This window comes from Monodon monoceros, unplaced genomic scaffold (assembly GCF_005190385.1).
Source record: "Monodon monoceros isolate NGI ecotype Baffin Bay Population unplaced genomic scaffold, NGI_Narwhal_1 Super_Scaffold_14, whole genome shotgun sequence".
Lineage (NCBI taxonomy): Eukaryota > Metazoa > Chordata > Mammalia > Artiodactyla > Monodontidae > Monodon > Monodon monoceros.
The window spans coordinates 29782538-29803296 of NW_021703770.1; the positions used below are offsets into that span (position 1 = coordinate 29782538).

General features: G+C 39.7%; 1 protein-coding gene across 2 annotated transcripts in view; it reads left to right on the forward strand.

The window, feature by feature from the left end:
- Positions 1-1177: 1177 nt before the first annotated feature.
- The window catches only part of LRP12 (LDL receptor related protein 12), an 83974-nt gene continuing 64392 nt past the window's right edge, over positions 1178-20759 (forward strand). For both annotated transcript variants that reach the window (XM_029222951.1, XM_029222953.1), the window contains exon 1: positions 1178-1425. In XM_029222951.1, the coding sequence (XP_029078784.1) occupies positions 1347-1425 (79 nt within the window). In that variant the 5' untranslated portion in view covers positions 1178-1346. The remainder of the gene's footprint in view (positions 1426-20759) is intronic.

Genomic DNA, 20759 nt, shown 5'->3' on the forward strand with positions numbered 1-20759 from the left:
AAAATTGTTTCAAACCATTTATTTGTTACACTATCTTGGGTAATTTAACTTGCCTCGTTTTCTTATCTATAAAATATGGATAATAATATTTATCTCACAAGGTTGTTAGAGATGAAAAAGAGATAGCCTATGTCAATTGGACAGCATAGCGCATTGTAAGTCTTCCTTGAATAGCCCGGAGAGTGCATGTAAAGGTCAATGATAATCTAGTAGGGGAGATGAGACGTGTCGACAAACACTTTACAAATACAAGGCGGAAGATCTGACGTGCCAGTGTCACTACAATTGTATTTAGGAAGTGCTACGGAGAGGTAAGGGAAGGAGTCGTCACACTTCTTGGGATGGAGAAAGATGTTTAGAGAAATCACGGGTCGCTGAGTGAACCCCTCTCTCACTTCCCGACCCCCGAGGTGGCTCCAGCCCCCCCGGGGGATGTCAGAGCCACCTCCACGCCAGACTGGAAGTGCTCCGCACTCCAACCTTGTCCGGTTCATCGCGGGCACCTTGAGCGTGGGCGTCCAGCCCCAGCTCCCCAGCAGGCATTCACAGTGACCAGCGGCCGGGGTCTCGGCACTAACCTGCGCCCACTCACTCCGAGCTCCGCGCGAGTTAAGTGGAGGAAGGGAGGAAGGGGTAGGGGAGAGTAACTCCCAAGTTCCCAGCCTCCGAACACCCACTCTCCTCGCTCACGCAGCCACTCTCCGCCACCCAACACGTCCTCATACAACCCGCAGGGGCAGCCCCGAGACCTCTGACGGCAGCGAAGCGCCGAAGCCGGCCCCCACTCCCCAGCCCGGGGGAATCCATCGACCCGCGTTCTCTCGCTCGCTCATCTATTGGCACTGCCTTGCTCCTCCGGCCTCTGTCATGGGGAAAGCGGCCCTGAGACTTAGAAAGTCCAGCGGAGCGCGGGGTGGGAACCAAGGCAGGCGGGCCAGGGGATTGCCGATCGCACGGATGGGCGCGGGTGCCGGCTAGCGCTGTCTGGCGGGTGGCGGCGCCGACTAGCCTATGCGGCGCGTGGCTGGAGCTGCGCGTCTGCCGCCCCCTCACCTCGTACCGGCGCTGGCTACCCCGGCTCCCGGGAGAGCCGTCCTGTGGAGGACTCTCGCGCCGCCCCGGGTGGGAGCCGGCGAGCTGCTGAGGGGGGGTCCGGAGGGAAGCAGAAAGAGGGAGGGAGCGCGCGCGGGCGGCGGCGGCGACGGCGGCCCCTCCCCCTCCCGCCGCCGCGGAGAGCGCAGGGAGCAGCCGGGGGCTCGGTGGCGGCGGCGTCTGGCCCCAGCTCCTCCTCCGCCTCCACCTCCGCCTCCTTCATCTCCTTCTCGCTCGCTCCATCTGCCGTGGTTATGGCCCGTCGCTGGAGCACAAAAGAGTCTCCGCGGTGGAGGTCTGCGCTGGTCTTGCTTTTCTTCGCCGGGGTGTACGGTAAGTGTCCTGGACCTCGCGCCCTGCTGACTGAACAAAGCTGGGGCGACCCCGGGCCCCGAGGCCTCCCCGAGGAACCGGCAGAGACCACGGCCGCCGGCGGGACAAAGACCCGGCGAGGGATGGATGTAGCGGAGGGGGTGTCCACACACGAAGATGCTTTGGTCCATTCGTCTGTCTCCAGACCCTCGGGGTGTTGGAGGGTGTTTGGGCGTCCCGGACCCGGGGAGCCCCGGAGCTAGAGGGTGGCGGACGGACTTCCCGACCTGGGCTGGAGGGCCACGGTGGCCGGCTGGTTCCTCGGGGACTCGTAGCCCCTTGAATAACACACACACACAAAGATGTAGGACTGTGGGAGAAAGAAAGGGAGGTCGCCCCCCGCCGCTGGCCGGGACCGTCCTGCCACCCCAACCCCCCCACCCTGGGCCAGGAAGTTCACTCCTCAGTGGAATTCACACCGCACCGATCCCTCACCTTCCCCACTCCCTGGCAAAGCAGCCCGCTATTTTCTTCCCATCCCTGCACTTCGGGGGCTCTGCTGATCCCGGGCATGCAGGATCCTGCCCGTTGCTCTGGAGCAGCACGCGGGAGAAGGCCAGAAAATAGTTTCCAGCCCCACCTCAGTCTCTCCCTCTTAGGGCGTACATGTCTGCCCTGACTCCCAGTTCGTTTGGCATTTCATCCATCATTGTCCGCTAATGTTGTCACTGTTGCTTTATTCCAGTCTGTGGGTTGTATTACATATATTCCTTTGAGGTTAAGAGAAGGCTGAGGCTATGAGTAAGGACCAAGCTTTACGTAGTACACAGGGGCCAGAACAAGAGCTAAACGGAATTAATTGGAAAGAACATTCATTGCTTGAGAGACTTGAGTTCCACTTCTGGCTTGACTGTTTTTAGTCATCAGTTAAAAACATTGTATAGTTGTTTCAGAGAACACAGTTAACCTTTACTTTTGGGAGTGGTGCTTTGATTTCTTCACAAGAAAATAATTAGAGGTTATCATTCTTTGGTAAAGTTTACTTCTGAAAAGTCTTAAGTCATTTGCCACAAACACTTAATTCCACTAATGGTGGTGGGGATGGAGTTCAGTCAACATGTAATTTACGAGCAAGTATTATCTCTTTTGAAAGCATTTATCTATGGAATTGAATGTCACGGTAACTTTTAAAACCTGAGAAATTACACGGAATGAAGAATTTAATGAACTGAGATTGACATTTACTGCCAACCAAGAAATAGTAGTTTTTCTGTGTGGTTTAGAATGTATTGCTCCCTGACCTGATTAATATATTTTTATTTTTGTTTGGGAGGAGTTGGTCCACATTTGATGTGGTAATTGCCAGTGGTGTGCTTATTTGAAGAGAAAACCCAGTGCATGACTTCTGGTTGTTAGTTGCATCAAGTGGCTGTGATCCCTACTTGCTTGGTGACTTGTGGGTTTGGGTCTGCACCAGAGATCAATAAGCTATTATGTGTTTCTTCTAGCCTGAAGGTGGGTGTAGCTCTGCTCTAGGTTTGGTGTAATGGCCCAGGAGAGAGCAGAAAGCTAGAGGCATCTTTAATCTAGGGTGATTAAGAGTGTCCAGCTTTGTCCTCTACTATAATCAGAGTTGAGTCTTAGTGATGTGTGATCAGATTGATAAATAAACAGGTTCTTTTAGCTCTGCTTTCATTGAGAGCTATGTCATTAGTGTTTGAACTAAAATTCTTTTTGCCTCTAGGGATAAGAGGCTGTGAACCCCCGAATTTGTCTTGGTGCATCCTTTTGTACTTGTACACAAAATGACTTTCTGGTAGATGTTTATCAGATATTTATGTTTGGGGAATTTGTATTTAGTGAGGAATTGTTAGTAGGCAAAGACTGAAGCTCCTTTTTCCAACAGTGTGAGGTCACGTTATAAAACTAGCAAGTGATTATGCTAAGGGTTGATATCTCAAGCCACACAGCAAGTTTTAAAGTATAAAGAAAACGGAGGCAGTGAGCCAGGCAGGACACTAAACTGTGAGCAGAGATTAAAGGAACCCTTCGCTCTGCATTTGGGGAAATTCTCTTTATTGCTGCACTTTTTGTCCTCTTCTGTCCTGTGTGGATTTATATTAGAGAAGAAGCAGCTATAATAATAGTGTGTGGCGGGGGTGTGTGTGCTTTCATAACAATAGTGGGGTTGTTTTACTTGAATATGCAGTAGTTGTGATGAGTGGATGCGTCCTGAGAAGTACCCATCACCTGTTCTGAGCCTTTAGAACAAATACACACTGTAATTTATGAAACTGTCCCTTATATAGCAAAATGTGTGTTTTTTTCAAAGTGGCTTCAAAAATAATGAGAAACCTTTGTTAATGCAACTGAATATTCAGAGTAACCCTTAACTTAGACCCAGTGAAAAAAATGCAGGTTGATTGGCTGATATTTGGGCAGTTCCAATACCAACTCTTCACAGAGTGACTCTTTCTTATCTATCAAACTGTAATATTAAATGGCTCCAGGTTGTGCCTTGAATCTTTGAAACATTTCAAATACCTTAAAAGTAATCTTTTTATTTTGGTGCTTAGTTTCTTCACATGACCATTTTAGTGGACTGTGTGACTAATAAATGTGACTGTTTTAGTGGAATAGTATGACTGTTTTACTTCCAAGTTACTTTTCTGAATGCCAAAGCCTTATTTGAAACTCTAGATTATGATATGGAATACAGTTAATGCTTTCTAGGAGTAGTTGTTCAAAGACCAACAATTATCTTTCAGGAGCTGCTGTAGCTCAACTGCACCAAATGTTCCTGAGAGGAGAAGGTAAAGGTTGACCTCTGCCATTGGAAGTTTGAAGGGATAAGAACAGTTAGTGGGGGCAGCTGTGACCTTGCTGGCATGTGTTAGGCCTGCTGTAAGAGGAGAAGGTGCTTCTTCATATCTCACACGGGGATATCTGGCTGTTAAAATGTGTGGAGGTTTTCCAAACCGTCTCCTCGTCAATAGAAGCTGTTAGTCTTGCTCACCCCCCAGCCATAATTTGATAATTATGGCAGCTCCATTGCTTTATCCTTTTCCACTCTGTTTGTCTCCCAAATCAGTGTTTTCTAATCTTTTTATTTTTTATTTATTTATTTATTTTGCGGTACGCCGGCCTCTCACTGCTGTGGCCTCTCCCGTTGCGGAGCACAGGCTCCGGACGGACACGCAGGCTCAGCGGCCATGGCTCACGGGCCTAGCCGCTCCGCGGCATGTGGGATCTTCCCGGACCGGGGCACGAACCTGTGTCCCCTGAATCGGCAGGCAGCCTCTCAACCACTGCGCCACCAGGGAAGCCCTCTAATCTTTTTTAGAAGATTAAAATACCTAAAATACATTTTATATTACTCCCAGTATACAGAACCAAACAAAATTCATGAAATAATCCTTGCTGGTACTACCTGTGATGTACTCTGATGTTTTCTAACCTATTTCACCTCCCTTCTCTCCTGCTTCCTTTCTTCGTGTACTGGTTTGGACTCAATAAAGTAATTTTGGACCCACTTATAGAATACAATTATTAGTTTGTAAAAACACTGCCCTAGATGAAGCCTTAAAATGTAATTTTAAATGTTTGCTGTATTTGTATATCATTTTACAGTAGCCTTGAAGAGTTGTAGGTGGTAAAGTCTTCGGTTACTTGCTGCTAGAGCTTTTGGGAGCAGTAAGAACTCTCCCTGACATGTACTGACTGAACTTATGACAAAAATGTATCTTTAAACTGGTTTTCAGCTTATTATAGTCAAAAATTCTTTCTGTACACACTGCTGTTCTAGATATTGTGGAAGCATAGCATATTCTTTTTACTCTTGCATCTCATGTCTAATGAGTGAGTCTTTCTCTGTGAATTTTATGGAACTTTCAGCAGGATTTTATAAATTTCCAGTTTAAGGATAGGCTAGAAGTTGCAATTTTAGAAAGGTTGTAGAAATAACTAGAACATGAGAAAAAAAATCTAAACCAGATTCCAATTACTTCTAAAAAAGTCAGCCTTGATTACATAAAATATGTTGAGTAAAACTGAATTAATTGCTTAATATAAACCCTTCCTTGGGTTTAGAATCTAAATTATATCCATATCGTAGGGAGAATATAAAGGTATGCAGCACATTCCACAAAATTCTAGGTGGTTACCAGGCAGAAAGTATTAAATGACCACTTTCAGAGGGGTACCTGTGTTCCAGGGAGAGTGTGGAGGAGATCTGAATGATGTATGGTAAATGATTTAGAACGTTCCTAGAAAGTAAAATCTCTGAAGAAAACATAAAAATGATGTCAGGCTGAAAAGTGAGCAGCAGTTTAAAAAAATGTTTGGGAAAAAAGGACTTAATTTTTGTGGTTAGAAAATTTAAAGCTTATCAAGAAATTAAGGCAACAATGAGAACTTTTTGTTTTTCTGATGTGAGGCGTTTTTGTATTTGGAGGGTTTTTGTTGTGTTTTTTTTACATCTTATCAATGAAATTACAGTTTAAAGAATGAAAGGTAAAAAGGAGGTAAATACCTTTAATATAGGTGAGATGTATGTAGATTTAAGCAAATAGAAAATATTTTATTTCAGAATTTCGGAATGAGTACTAATCCTGTTCCTGCTACAGGTCTTTATAGGCAAATGAAGATTGTTCTAAACTTAGGAATTGAGGTTGAATTAATGATTTCTAATTTCTCAGGTTATCTTTCCCTCCCACTTCTTGGTTTCTCTTCATTTTCTCCTCACTCCACCCTGTCCTTTGTGGGAGGGGTGAGTAAGATGTATACTACTTATTCTCCATTTTCTAAGGTGTAGGATTGGATTAGATCCTACAAATACAACTTACCAATTTGTCTGTTCAGATGCATGTCATTAGTCCTTTTAAGTAGATGCAACAGTAGATGTGTATATAGATAGATAGGTCTGTCTGTCTGTCTATCTATCTCTAGTTTCAATATGAAATTAGCTTAGGGAATTCTCTCTAAACTATAGAAGGAAGGGAAGGAAACTAACATTTACTCAATTAAGTTCAGATACTGTGGTTGGTCTTCATTCATAGTCTGTTAATATTCATTAGGTCTTATTTAGAAATCCTACAAGGTATTTATTCCTTTTTTTTATGGAAGAGAAAAATTGAAGCTCGGAGAAGTTGTCACTTATCTAAGATCAAAGCACTAGGAAGTAGTACAGCCAGGACCACAACCTAATCCTGTCTGTCTCTTCACTCTTTCAGTCATTTAGCAAATATTTGTCGAGCGCATGCTTACGTCTGGCACTATGTAAGGCACAACAGCCTGGTGGAGGTGGTTTCTGCCCTCGTGAAGCTTCCAGTCTAGTGAATAACTTGTAGTAAGTGCTTTAACAAAAAACAAACAGGAGACAGCAATAGTGAATGCCAGCCACAGAGTAGTTAGAGGAAGCCTTCCTTGTAGAGGAGAATGAAAGACCTGAAGGACAGCTAACCATGTTATGACTGGGATAAGAGAGCCTTGCACATGGGAGCAACATGTGAAAGACCCAGAATTAGGAAAAAGCTGATGTGGAAGAGCTGGTGTGTTGCAGGTAAACAAATAAAATCAGTAGCCGGAGCACAGTGGTCATAAGAGTGACAAGGTGAGGCTAGAATCTTAGGCAGGGACTCAGGGCTTTGGAAACTATGGTAAAGAGTTTGGGTTTAAGTGTAATTGTTGACACAGTTTAAATGCTGTAGTGTGATCTTTGTTTTGAAACAGTCGCTTTTGCCCCTGTGTGGATTGTTGAGAAGTAGGCAAGAGCAGAGTGGGATGATATAGGTTTTGGCTGTAATGCAGGTGAGAGACACTGAGGTGGCAGCAGTGGAGGTGAAAAGAAGAGTATGGATTGCCCCTTTGATAGGGAAGGAAGGGGTGCTTCCTCTCTCGTCACAAGAGGTTAAGGAGGAAAATATTAGTTCAAGTGGACTTAGGTCTGTAGGTTTTGTAGTAGGATGATGGCGAATTCTCAAAGTGATATGAGATCATCATGTGAAGTGAAGAAAAGGGCTGAGAGGTTGCGGGTGATTTCTGTTTTCATAATTCAGTAAATCAGTTTAGACCCTTAGGAAGTTAAGTTTCTGTTTATTTTAATCTAGAAAAGAGAAGGTTAAGAACACTCAGTTCAAGAAGGGAAATTGTGTGTGAATAGTTGTATAGCATATGACACTAAGGAGTGGGGATTTAAGTTACAAGGGGGGAGGCTTAAGAAGGGTTCTGTGGAGAACTCAGTTCTAAGGACTGTTCATTTTTGTGGATGAAATAAGTACAGAACAAAACTTTCTACAGTGTTTTAAGAGTATTTAAGGCAAAAAGGAAAGGGTGGAATAAAAGTTAGATTTCAAGGACTTTTTGCCCAAGTTAAACGCTTTCTACTAAGTGATCAATTAAAGATTGCTCTATGTCTTAGAAGAGTCAAGAGTGCATTGGCGGGGTTTCCCTGGTGGCGCAGTGGTTGAGAGTCCGCCTGCAGATGCAGGGGACACGGGTTCATGCCCCGGTCCGGGAGGATCCCACATGCCGCGGAGCGGCTGGGCCCGTGAGCCATGGCCGCTGGGTCTGCGCGTCCGGAGCCTGTGCTCTGCAACGGGAGAGGCCACAGCAGTGAGAGGCCCGCGTACCGCAAAAAAAAAAAAAAAAAAAAAAAAAAGAATGCATTGGCGGATTAGAGAACTTCAAACATTTTTGGAAAAATAAAGTGACCTTTTACCTTTCTTCCCTGGATTGAATAGTTTATTTACAGAATATATAACTTTAGAAGGTCCCAAAACTTCAAAGTAAATGAAGCCACCTGAACAGTTTTCTAGTTCTCTCGAATACTTTATAACTCACTGCCCTGCCCTGCTAGTATCAGTTTGGTGAAGAAGTGAAATCGTTTTACATTCATGTTTTTACCATTGAATGAGAGTAACTTCATACTTACCTTTAATTCACTTGAATTTCAGTTTTTAGAGATGGGATATGGTGTTAATCTTTTCATATCGAGGTTAAATGGAGCACAGTAGGATGTGTCGTAGTTGGAATTTACCGTTCAAATGTAATTATCTGACTTAATTTCATTGATTGTTAAAGTATCTTATAGGCTTGAATAAGTTGGAGAAGACATGAATCTTTTATCTGGCATATTCTGAAATAGAATTCAGTTTCTTGGAATTATTATTGCCTGTTCTAGTGATACTAAAATCTTTTACTGAGAGTTAGAATACAGAACTCCTTTACAAAAAGATGCTTTTCTTAAATCCTCAAAATAACTGTGAGGTAGGTATTATTAGAAGAAACTGAAGCTTTGAGAGTAGTGATTTTGCCTAAGGTTTGCGACTCTCTGCTGCTGTTCTCTTCATGTAAAGGCTCGTTAGTTTTTAATTTGTGTTATTGTAACAGCCCCAACTTGACTCTAGTCCTGATTCACTCACATCACACAGAGGAGCAGCAGAGTGACTCTTCTAAAGTGAGGATATGATTATGTAACTTCCTTGCTTAAAACCAATAGTTCCCTATTCTTAAAATAGAAGCATCACTAGGCCCTTCACGATGTAGCTAGTTTTTCCCTTTCTTGTCTCTTGTCACTCCCTCCACCATGCCCTTCCCCTCCACCGTGTTTGTGCCATACTGAACACGTTTCTCTTGTCTCCTGGCCTTTGCACACACTGTTCTCCCTGCCTGGTTTTACCTTCCTCCACCACTTTCTTCACTAGGCTAACTCCTGCCATCCTTCAGCTTTCCTTTACATATTACCTCCTTTGGGAAGTCTTTTCTGGTTCCTCAAAACTAGGTGCCTGTCTCCTAAGCATCTCAGACTGTTCTTAGTATGCACACTTGGTATTTTCCTGTTTTACCTCTCTATATTCTCCCCTGGAGCATCGCTGCCTAACAGATACATATTGTGAGCCTCAAATGTAAGTCATATACATAGTTTTAAATTTTGTAGTAGCCGAATTAAAAATTTTAAAAAAGCAGGTGAGATTAATGTTAGTAATGTATTTAACCTGATATATCTAAGATATTATCATTTTGACATGTAACCAATACAAAGTTATTAATGAAATATTCTGCATTATGTTTTTCATACTAAGTCTTCAAAATCCAGTGTAAATTTTTTTTTTTTTTTTTTGGCTGCCTTGGGTCTTTGTTGCTGTGCACGGGCTTTCTCTAGTTGCAGTGAGTGGGGGCTACTCTTCGTTGCGGTGCGCAGGCTTCTCACTGCGGTGACTTCTCTTGTTGCAGAGCACGGGCTCTAGGCGCCCAGGCTTCAGGAGTTGTGGCTCGCAGGCTCTGGAGCGCAGGTTCAGTAGTTGTGGCGCACGGGGTTAGTTGCTCTGCGGCATGTGGGATCTTCCCGGACCAGGGCTCAAACCCGTGTCCCCTGCATTGGCAGGTGGATTCCTAAACACTGCGCCACCAGGGAAGCCCTCCAATGTAGGTTTTGTTCTTACAGCTCATCTCAGTTAGACTAACCACATTTCAAATGCTTAATAGCCACTTTGAAAACAGTCAGTATCTATTAAGGCTGAGTGTAAACATGCCCTGTGATCCAGCAGTTCTGCTCCTGGTATAAACTCAACAGAAGTGGGGACGTCACGTGCGTCAGAAGACACGTACAAGGATATTCATAGCATCCTTGCTTGTTTTAATTCCAGATTAGAAAGAGCCCATATGTCCATCAGCCATAGAATAGATGAATAAATTATGGTATATGGTATATTCACGTAAGGGAAAACCGTACAGCAGCAGCTCTCAAACTTTTGGGACGTAGGTCTCCACAGTTCTTGGGAGATCCAAAGAATGTTTTTTGTATGACAGATATATATGTTTTTAAATATGGTAAATTAAAGTTGAGAGATTGTTAAAATATTTATTAACCCATTTAAAATGACAAGAAACCAACCCCATTACGTGTGACCTTAAGTAGCATACGTTTTTAAAATATGTAAAATGACCACTAAAATTTCCAAAAAAAGGAGTTTCGTAAGAAGGATGGCGTTGCTATACATTTTTGCAAATCACTGTAATGTCTGGCTTAATAGAAGACAGCTGATTTCTCATGTCTGCTTCTGCAGTCAGTCTGCTGTGACATGTTTTGCTTGAAGTATAAGAAAGAAATCTGACTTCACATAGATAATTGTAAAGGGAGAAGAATTTTAGTAGCCTTTTCAGATAAATGTGAATATTCTTTGATGCTACACCAGAACTTGACAAGTAGTTTTTTAAAGTTTAGTTGCAATGTGGAATCTGAAATCAGTGAGCTTTCTGTATTCTGTTAAACTCTGAAAGGGTGTTGGGAATTCCCAAGAGTCCACTGACCACGTTTTGAGAACAAGGTGCTCTCATTACAAGGTAATGGAAAAGAACAAATTTTAAAAAAATAAGGAAAAAACCCCAAAGTACCGCTGCAGGTAGGGTGGGTAAATTTCACATGTTGATCAAAAAATGTTAGGCACACAATTATAGCTACCGTATGAGTACAGTGTTAGAAGTTAGACTAATTGTAGGAGAGCAGTTGCCTCTTGGGGTTGGGCGGGGGTGGGGGCAGTGATTGAGATGGGTACCATGGAAGCTTCTGGACTGCTGGTCAAATCTATATCTTGACCTAAGTGGTGGTTTACACAGATATGGGTTTTGGGGGTGATAACTCATGGAACTATAAACTTGCAATTAGTGCATTTTTGTATGTATATTTCAAATAAAAGTTTTTAAGTAATAACTTTTGAAAAAAAAGAATAGAATAATGTTGAATAATAGTATCCATAGAAGGTTTTCTGATAACGTAGATTCTCTCTAGTGTTTGCATTTAGTTTTTGTTCTTTTTTGCTTGATTTTTTGCCATTGTGTTTGATAATTAAAAACAATTTTAAAACTTTGTACTTTGGAAATTTCAAGCATATTCAAAAGTAGAGACACTAGTATAATTAACCTGATATACCCAACATCCAGCTTCAACAAGTGATCATTATATGGCCAGCCTTGTTTTCTCCACTTCTCCACCCACTCCCTAAACGCAAATGATTTTGAAACAAATTCCAAGTACCTAATCTAATAATATTTCAATATGTATCTCTAAGGTGTGAAGGCTTCAAAAAACAAACCTTAAGTCCAATACCACTATCACACTTAAAAAGTTAACAGTTCCTAATTATCATTACATATCTAGTCGTATACACATTGCCCTGGCTGTCATATAAACATGAAGTTTTAGAAACTCTTTGGATCAGGATCCAGATAAGGTCCATACTCTGCAGTCGATATCTGTTAAGCCTTTAGTTTTAATGGTTCCCATCCCCTTTTTTTCAAAATTTTAAGTGTGATGTTTGCTATAGGTTCTGATATTCTTAATCAAATTGGAGCTATTACATGAGTTCCTATATAAAATTAGTTTTTGAGATTAGATATTTAATTTTGACACATAAGTGTTTTCATTTCCAAGATGATCGTAAGTTATTTATGAGGGCCAGAATTATGTGAGTGAATCATACCTAGCATCATGCCAGACAGTATTTGTTGAATAAATGAATTCATTTATCCACGAATGGAGTAAATTACATTCATATGATTCCTTATGTTGAACTACTTTTGCATTTATGGGATAGACCACAACAAGTTGGTAACGATATATTATCTTTTTTTCTTTTTTTTTTTTTTTTTGCGGTACGCGGGCCTCTCACTGTTGTGGCCTCTCCCGTTGCGGAGCACAGGCTCTGGACGCACAGGCTCAGCGGCCATGGCTCACGGGCCCAGCCACTCCGCGGCATGTGGGATCCTCCCAGACTGGGGCACGAACCAGTGTCCCCTGCATCGGCAGGCGGACTCTCAACCACTGCGCCACCAGGGAAGCCCACGATATATTATCTTTTAATCTGCTGGAATACATTGACTAATTTTCTTAAGGCTTTGTGTTTGTATCTATGAAATCGGTCTGTAGTTACTGCCAGCTTTCTAACTCCCTGCACCCCTTTTCTTTCTCTCTGCTGTGACCTGACTTCCTCTCTCCTCTTCCCAATTTTCATATCTGTTGATCTGTTCTTTTAGACACACTTAATAATACATACACCTTTTAAAATTGATTTCAGTGGTCAAGAACAGTGCAAAAAAATGTCCTGTTCCAGTTGTGATTATTTTGCCTTTTCAGGTTAGGAAAGGAGACCTGTATAGCTACAGTTACAATAAGAAAGCAAAAATAAACAGCCTTGTCCTGCTGACGGGAGAAATGTTTTCATTCCTAGTGAGGATAAATTTTGTTTCACTAAGCAAGGTAATACAGATGAGCCTGTCAGAAGTAAATCCCTTCTTATGAATGGGCCTTATAACCAAAGAAGCAAATAAGATACCTTAGTGGAAATGGACTGGTTGTATGAGAAGTAGAATTCATGTCTGGAGGAGGCATCTGTGGAGTAAAATGGAGATGCTAAATGAAGACTGAGCTCAAGTCCAGGGGAAGGACCACTGTGTTCTGCCAGATGGGCACTTCTAGTCTGTTGGGGATGATTATACTTTAAGACCACACTTATTTGCTCAAAAGGTAGCAGCCATAGCGTTAACCAAAATATGGCCCCAGTACTATGTAAGGTATGACCTTGTGTTTTCACTGACATGATTACTTGTACGTAAGACTATTCACGCTGTTAAGAGCGTAGATGGAGGGGGAGCCTCCTATTTGTGCAGCTGGAGTGGAATCACTACACACAGTTTAGGTTCTGATGTCAGTGAGTAAGGCTAAAGTATAGTTCTTTTAAAACTCTCTGAAATCATCTTCAAGTACAGTATACATGTTTTACAATATTCAGTGCTGAACAGCATACTTTCATTAAGTACAAAACATCCAGTTTTCTCTCTAGCGTTGGTACAGAAGTTTTTTGAGCACCAGATAAAATGGTTGTATTTAGGGGCCATATGAAAACTATGAGTGAGCACAGATAAAATTGCATAAATTCAGTATGAATAGGATTCAACTCCACATTACTTCTTCCACTGCATTACAGTAAGGAACTGAGCGCTGGATTTGATTGAAGTATGTGGGTGTTACAGAGAATTCGAATTAGGATACATGATTTATCCCCGCTTTTTATTTTGTGTATTTTTTTAAAATTTATTCTTTTGTTCCCTGACCTAAGTAGGGGGCTTGCCACAACAAAATTTAAAATAATAGAAGTTACGGTTTTTTATAGGTTTTTTAGAACTCTACCCTGAAACTATAAGGGCATGGTACTTTTGGGGAATAACTTTATCTTTTCAATTTCTACCTCTTTGAGCCAATTTTGTTAAAAATACTAAGTCATATTTTCCTAGAATATTGTAATTTCATTTCTATTTCCACATTTGCTTTAAAGTTGTAAGTAATGTGCTCTCAAAAATATTTTCTACGTGTGATTATATCACGTTTGCCATTCCTAATACCTGTCTGTCATTCTTTTCTTGAACACACTTATCACGTTTTTCTCTATTTTAGGTTTTCTTAAAGAATCAGCTCTTGGTTTTATGGTCTGCTGATTTTCTTGTTTTCTATTTGATTAATTTCTTTGCACTTTCTTTTTGGTTTATTTTGTTGTTTTTCTAGCTTTTAAGATGATTGTTTAGTTTGTTAATTTTTTAATTTTTATTTTTAAAGATATACAGTAGAATTAATTCTTTTTCCCTTTGGTGTTCAGGTCTATGAATGTTAACACATTACAGATTTGTGTAGCTACCGTGCAAATCAGGATACATCACCCGAAAAAACTCCCTCCTGCTATCTTTTATAGTCACATCCTCTCCCCACCCATAATCTCAGATAACCACCCATCTATTTTTCATTACTATAGTTTTGTCTTTTTCAAATAAATAGAAGTGTACAGTGTGTAACCTTTTGAGACTGGCTTCCCTTACTCAGCTTAGTCTTTGCGATCATCCACACTGTTGCACAGGACAGCAGTTTATTACTGCTGATCAATATGCCATTTTGTATGGATGCACCACAGTCGGTCACTTCACCTGGTGAAGGACATTTGAGTTGTTAACACCTTTTGGCTATTTTATTAATTGTCTGTGAACATTCCAATACAGGTTTTTGTGTAGATATGCTTTATTTCTCTAGGATAAATAATTAGGAGTAGGGTTGCTGGGTTATAAGTTATACATATATGCTTAAATTTATAAGAAACTGCCAAACCATTTTCCACAGTGGCTGTACCAGTTTGCATTCTCACTGGCAACGTGTGCAAGTTCCAGTGGCTCTGCATCCTTGCTTGCACTTAGTGTTGTCAGTATTTTCTGTTTTTGTCATTCTGTTAGGTAAATAGCAGTATCTCATCTGATGTGAATTTGCATTTTTTAAAATGACTAATGATGTTTAACATCTTTTCATATACTTTTTTTTGCCATCTTTGTATCCCCTTGGATGAAGTATTTAAGTCCATTGCATATTTTTGGCTTGGTTGTTTATTTTTTAACTGTTGAATTTTGAGAGTTTTTATATCTATATAGATATCAATACACACACAAACACACCCACACACACCCAGCTGTATAGCTTGTCTTTTTATTCCCTTGACAGTGGCCTTGGCAAAACAGAAGTTTTTTTAATTGATAAAATTCAATTTATCAATTTTTTATTTTATAAATTATATTTTTGGTATCAAGAAAACCCCACAACCCAATCAAAATATGGGCAGAGCACCTAAATAAACATTTCTCCAAAGAAGACATAGAGATGGCCAACAGGCACATGAAAAGATGCTCAGTGTTGCTAATTATTAGAGAAATGCAAATCAAAACTACAATGAGGTATCTGTCACCTTACTCCACTCAGAATGGCCATCATCAAAAAGTCTACAAACAATAAATGCTGGACAGTGTGTGGAGAAAAGGGAACCCTCCTACACTGTTGGTGGGAATGTAAATTGGTGCAGCCACTGGAGGACAGCCTGGAGGTCCTTAAAAAACTAAAAACAGAGTTACCATATGATCCAGCAATCCTACTCCTGGACATATTTCCAGAAAAGACAAAAACTCTAATTTGAAAAGATACACGCACCCCAGTATTCATAGCAGCACTATTTACAATATACACGACATGGAAACAGCCTAAATGTCCATCAATAGATGAATGGATAAAGAAGATGTGGGGTGTGCGTGTGTGTGTGTGTGTGTGCGCGTGTGTGTATTTATAATGGAATATTACTCGGCCATAAAAAAGAATGAAATAATGCCATTTACAGCAACATGGATGGACCTAGAGATTATCATACTAAGTGAAGCAAGTCAGGCAGAGAAAGACAAATATCATGTGGAATCTAAAAAAATGATACAAGTGAACTTATTTACAGAACATATATACACACAGACATAGAAAACAAAAAAGATGTTAAAATACTTCCCCAAATTAATTACATTAAAATTTGCATCCTCATTCTCAGCAATTATTTTGATTCCTTAAGTTTTATTCTCCCTCTCCCTTATCATTTTATTTGTCCCATGACAGTTTTCTTGAAGTCTTTAATTAGATTGATATTTCTATTTTGCTGAAGTACATTCTTGTATATTATCCGCCCCCCCTTAAGAAATACGTAGTGGTTGTATATATTCTTAGGTGTGCACAGTTGAAATTGTTTCTTTATTTTGCCATCACACTTGAATAATGGTTTGGCTGGGTATAGAATTCCAGGTTCCAATATTTTCTGTTCAGAATTCTGTGTATGTTACTTTATCATCTTGTAACTTTAAGTTCCCAGTTTGATTGTAATTCCTTTGTTCCTTTGGAAGCTTATCATGAATTTCTTTTTATCTTTGGAGTTTACCATTTTCACCAGTGTGTGTTTAGTATGTATCTTCAGTCATTGTTACTGTTTGGTATTTGGTGGACATTTTATCTGAACATATCTAGTTGTATGTTCTAAAGGTATTTTTCTAAAATACATGTGCATGTACATATATGTGTGTGAATATATGCACATAGGTATATATATATATATATCGTGTGTATGTGTGTATATGTATGTATACCTACGTATATGTGTTTTAAATGCCTTTTATCCTATGTTCTCTACTTTTAAAACTCCCGTTAAGTGAATAGTAGATATCCTGGCCGTATCTTTTTTTCTCTTTTAGTTTTATATCCTTGTCTTTTTATTCTAGAATTTAAAGATTCTTCAATTTGGTCTTCTAAGTTGTAATTTTCTACAATATAATTGTCTATAATATAAAATTGTCTCATTCTTCAGCTTAGTCTTATAATTGTTGTACATATGTAAAATAGTTGCCTTTACAAATACTTTTTCCTTTTTATAATGACAATTTTTTTTCATTTAGCAGTGGAACTGATTTGTGTCTTTGTTACCTCTCCCACAAATTCTCTTACTCTCTACCTGCCCTTTCCCTACTTGCTCCCCCGCTCGTGAGAATATGGTAAGAACTGTAGGTAGGTCCTTTCCTTAGAAACTAATCCACATATGCACAGTCGCAGAAAATGTTGTATGTGATAATGTGTGATTCCAGAACTCCTTAAAGCTCATTCATGATCCCTCATAGTTCATAGTTCTTGAACCAGCTGCATTGGTACTACCTAAGAAGCTTGTTAGAAATGCAGACTCTCAGACTCTGCCCCAGATACTGAATTAGACTCTCCATTTTAACAAGATCCTCAGGTGATTTCTTTCATATTCAAGTTTGAGAAGGACTGCTGTGGGAGGTTAGAAACCTTTGTAGTTGTGGTGTATATGATCTATATTGATTGCTTTATTTTCTGTATCTGTGAGCTTGGAAATATATATACACACACGCATATATATATATTTAGATTCCACATATGAGAGATATCATATGGTATTTGTCTTTCTCTGTCTGACCTCTCTCACTTAGCATAATGCCCCCAGGTCCATCCATGTTGTCACAAAAGGCAAGATTTCATTTTTTATGGCTGAATAATATTCTATCATATATATGTAATATATATACCACAATTTCTTTATCCATTTATTCATTGATAGACATTTAGTTGTTTCCATATCTTGAATATTGTAAATGCTGCAGTGAACATGGGAGTGAGTGTATATTTTAGTGTTAGTGTTTTCATTTTCTTCAGATAAATGCCCAGAAGTGGAATTGAATAGATCATATGGTAGTTCTAATTTTAATTTTTTGAGGAACCTCCATACTGTTTTCCATAGTGGCTGCACCAATTTACATTCACACCAACAGCACACAAGGGTTCCCTTTCTCCACATTCTCACCAACACTTATTTCTAGTCTTTTTGATGAGAGCCATTCTGACAGGTTTGAGGTGATATCTCATTGTGGTTTTTAATTTGCATTTCCCTGATGATTAATAGGTTGAGCATCTTGTCATGTACCTGTTGGCCATCTGTATGTCTTCTTTGAAAAAATGTCTATTCAGATGCTCTGCCCATTTTGTAATCTGAGTGTTTGGTTTGTTTTGCTATTGAGTTGTTTGAGTTTTTTATATATTTTGGATATTGGCCCCTTATCAAATATATGATTTGCAAACATTTTCTCCAATTCAGTAGGCTGCCTTTTCATTCTATTGATGATTTCCTTTGCTGTACGGAAACTTTTTAGTTTGATATAGTCCTGCTTCTTTATTTTTGCTTTTGTTGCCAAATTCAAAAATTGTCACCAAGACCTGTGTCAGGGAGCTTACTGCCTGTGTTGTCTTTTAGGAGTTTTATGGTTTCAGGTCTTATGTTCAAATCTTTAATTCATTTTGAGTTAATTTTTGTGTATGGTGTAAAGATAGAGGTCCATTTTCATTTTTTTGCTTGTGGCTATTCAGTTTTCCAAACACCATTTATTGAGGAGACTATCCTTTTCTCATTGTATATTCTTGGCTCCTTTGTTGTAAATTAATTGACCGTACATGTGTGGGTTTATTTCTGGCTATTTTGTTCCATTGATGTATGTGTCTGTTTTTATGCCAATACCACACTGTTTTAATTACTATAGCTTTGTAATATAGTTTGAAATCAAGGTGCATGATGCCTCCAGCTTTGTTGTTCTTTCTTGAGATTGCTTTATCGTTTGTTTGTTTTTAGGATATTATGTCTGGCATCAGAGGCACTTTAAAAAGAATCATGTCATCAGAGGCACTTTAAAAAGAAGTGTCATCAGAGGCACTTTAAAAAGAATCGTACCTTGATCACCCAAATTGTGCATAGCTAATTAAAGTAGGAATATTTTGAAATAGTCACAAAACAATACAGTATTTGAATAGTAAACTGTGCTATACAAAGTAGTAGGAGACAAGGAGGGATCAATTTATAAACTCATTTTTGTAACAATAGCAAACATACAGCAGTTACTATGTATTAGGCAGTGTTCTAATCACTGTGTGTTTGTGTATGTATATATGCACACACACACTCATTTACTTCTCATAGCAACCCTGTCAGCTTAGATACTATTATTATTTCCACTTTACATATAAGGAATCAGAGACACAGAGAAGTTAAGTATTTTAGCAAAGGTCACATAATTAGTAAGTGGAAGAGCTTGTATTTGAACCCACAAAGAATTGGTGCTCTTAACCATTACACTATGCTGCTTTGTAGTTTTACCCTGAGACTTCCCTAAACTCAATGCAGCTTCTATGCAAACTGATTAATTCCTGATATATTTGCTTTTATAAATTCATTACTAGAACTCATCTGATTGTGATGCTGATAGATGAGCCACAGATGCCAGATCATTAGTGTTTTCTGAATTAATTTTGGTTTGCTATTAATTGAGACTTCTAAATGGCAAGATGCTGGATTATTTGATTTTATGCTGTGTACCCTCAAGGTTTGTTGTGAGCATTTTAAATAACTTATGCAAATACTTTCTATATAAAATGTTAATTTTCTTTCTCAGTAGATAGACAAAAGATAATTTATAGAAATAGTAATTGGATAGCTAATAAAATTAGAAACAAAAATTAACTTCACAAAGAAATGCAAATAGATATCACATACTAATTTAGCAAATATGTAAAAGTCAAACTGTTCTGTTGAGTGTTCAAAATGTTCAATAAAGGCATACAAATCAAAATGTGGTTAGGGCGCAATGAAATAAGCGTTCATACTTGACTAGTAGAAATGGTATCTTTGGCTGATGGGTTTATTAGTATTACTTGACATATATCTTGGGCATTTTTCCATATCACTTTTTCTTCATAAACTGTTTCCCTAATGGTGACCGTTAGATGTTTATAGTTTTCTTCACATTTATAAATACTGTAATTGACATGCTTTTGTTAATTTTTATCTTAACTTTTAAATTATTTTCCTTATGGTTAAGTCATAAAAGTGGAGTTACTGGGTCAGAGATTGGAGTATTTTCAAAGCTCTCAATAAAAATAGTACCTGATTGTTATCGAGTGCTTACCGTATGCTAATCATTGCTTTTGATGCCATATATATGTAAATTCATTTAATCTTTATATTAAAACTGTGAGATGGACCCTGTTTTAATTCCAGTTTACAGAAAACTCAGCCATAGAGGAATTAAATAATTTCTTAAGGTCACACAGTTAGAGTTAGGGTTTGTTTTCCAGAAAGAGTATACTACTTTACTTCTGCTCATGAATTCAAGACTATATATATATTTTTTTTTAATTAATTAATTTTTGGCTGCTTTGGGTCTTCGTCACTGCATGCAGGCGTTCTCTAGTTGTGGCGAGCGGGGGCTACTCTTTGTTGCCGTGTGCTGGCTTCTCATTGCAGTGGCTTCTTTTGTTGTGGAGCATGGGCTCGAGGTGCATGGGCTTCAGTAGTTGTGGCATGTGGGCTCAGTAGTTGTGGCTCGCGGGCTCTAGAGCTCAGGCTCAGTAGTTGTGGAGCATGGGCTTAGTTGCTCTGCGGCATGTGGGATCTTCGTGGACCAGGGCTCGATCCTGTGTCCCGTGCATAGGCAGGCGGATTCTTAACCACTCGGCCACCAGGGAAGTCCCAAGATTATATATTTTTTATACCTTCATCAGTGACATGTTGTAATAACAGCACAATAGCATTGAGCACAGCTGGAACTCTGTCATCATAAATACCATTCCTCATTGAAAGGATCCGAGGGTCATGGGTGAATGGCTGATTTCAGTCTGGGGCAGAAAATACCAAAAGATGAGCCTGGGACATTCTGTTGTATCAAAAAGCAAGGAACTTTCAAAGATTAGTTAGTGGTGCATGCCAAAAGGACACAGGGACCAATATAAAGAGGCTCCCACTGGCCAAAGATGAGAGAACTTAAGTATCAGAAAGAGTAATAAAGATAGCTGGTTGAATATAGAAAACTCCTTGGTTCATAACAACAGACTTGTAATAAGAAACACACACACACACACACATCACTTCAACAAGTTACCAGATAGCAGTGGTAACAAATAGGGCATT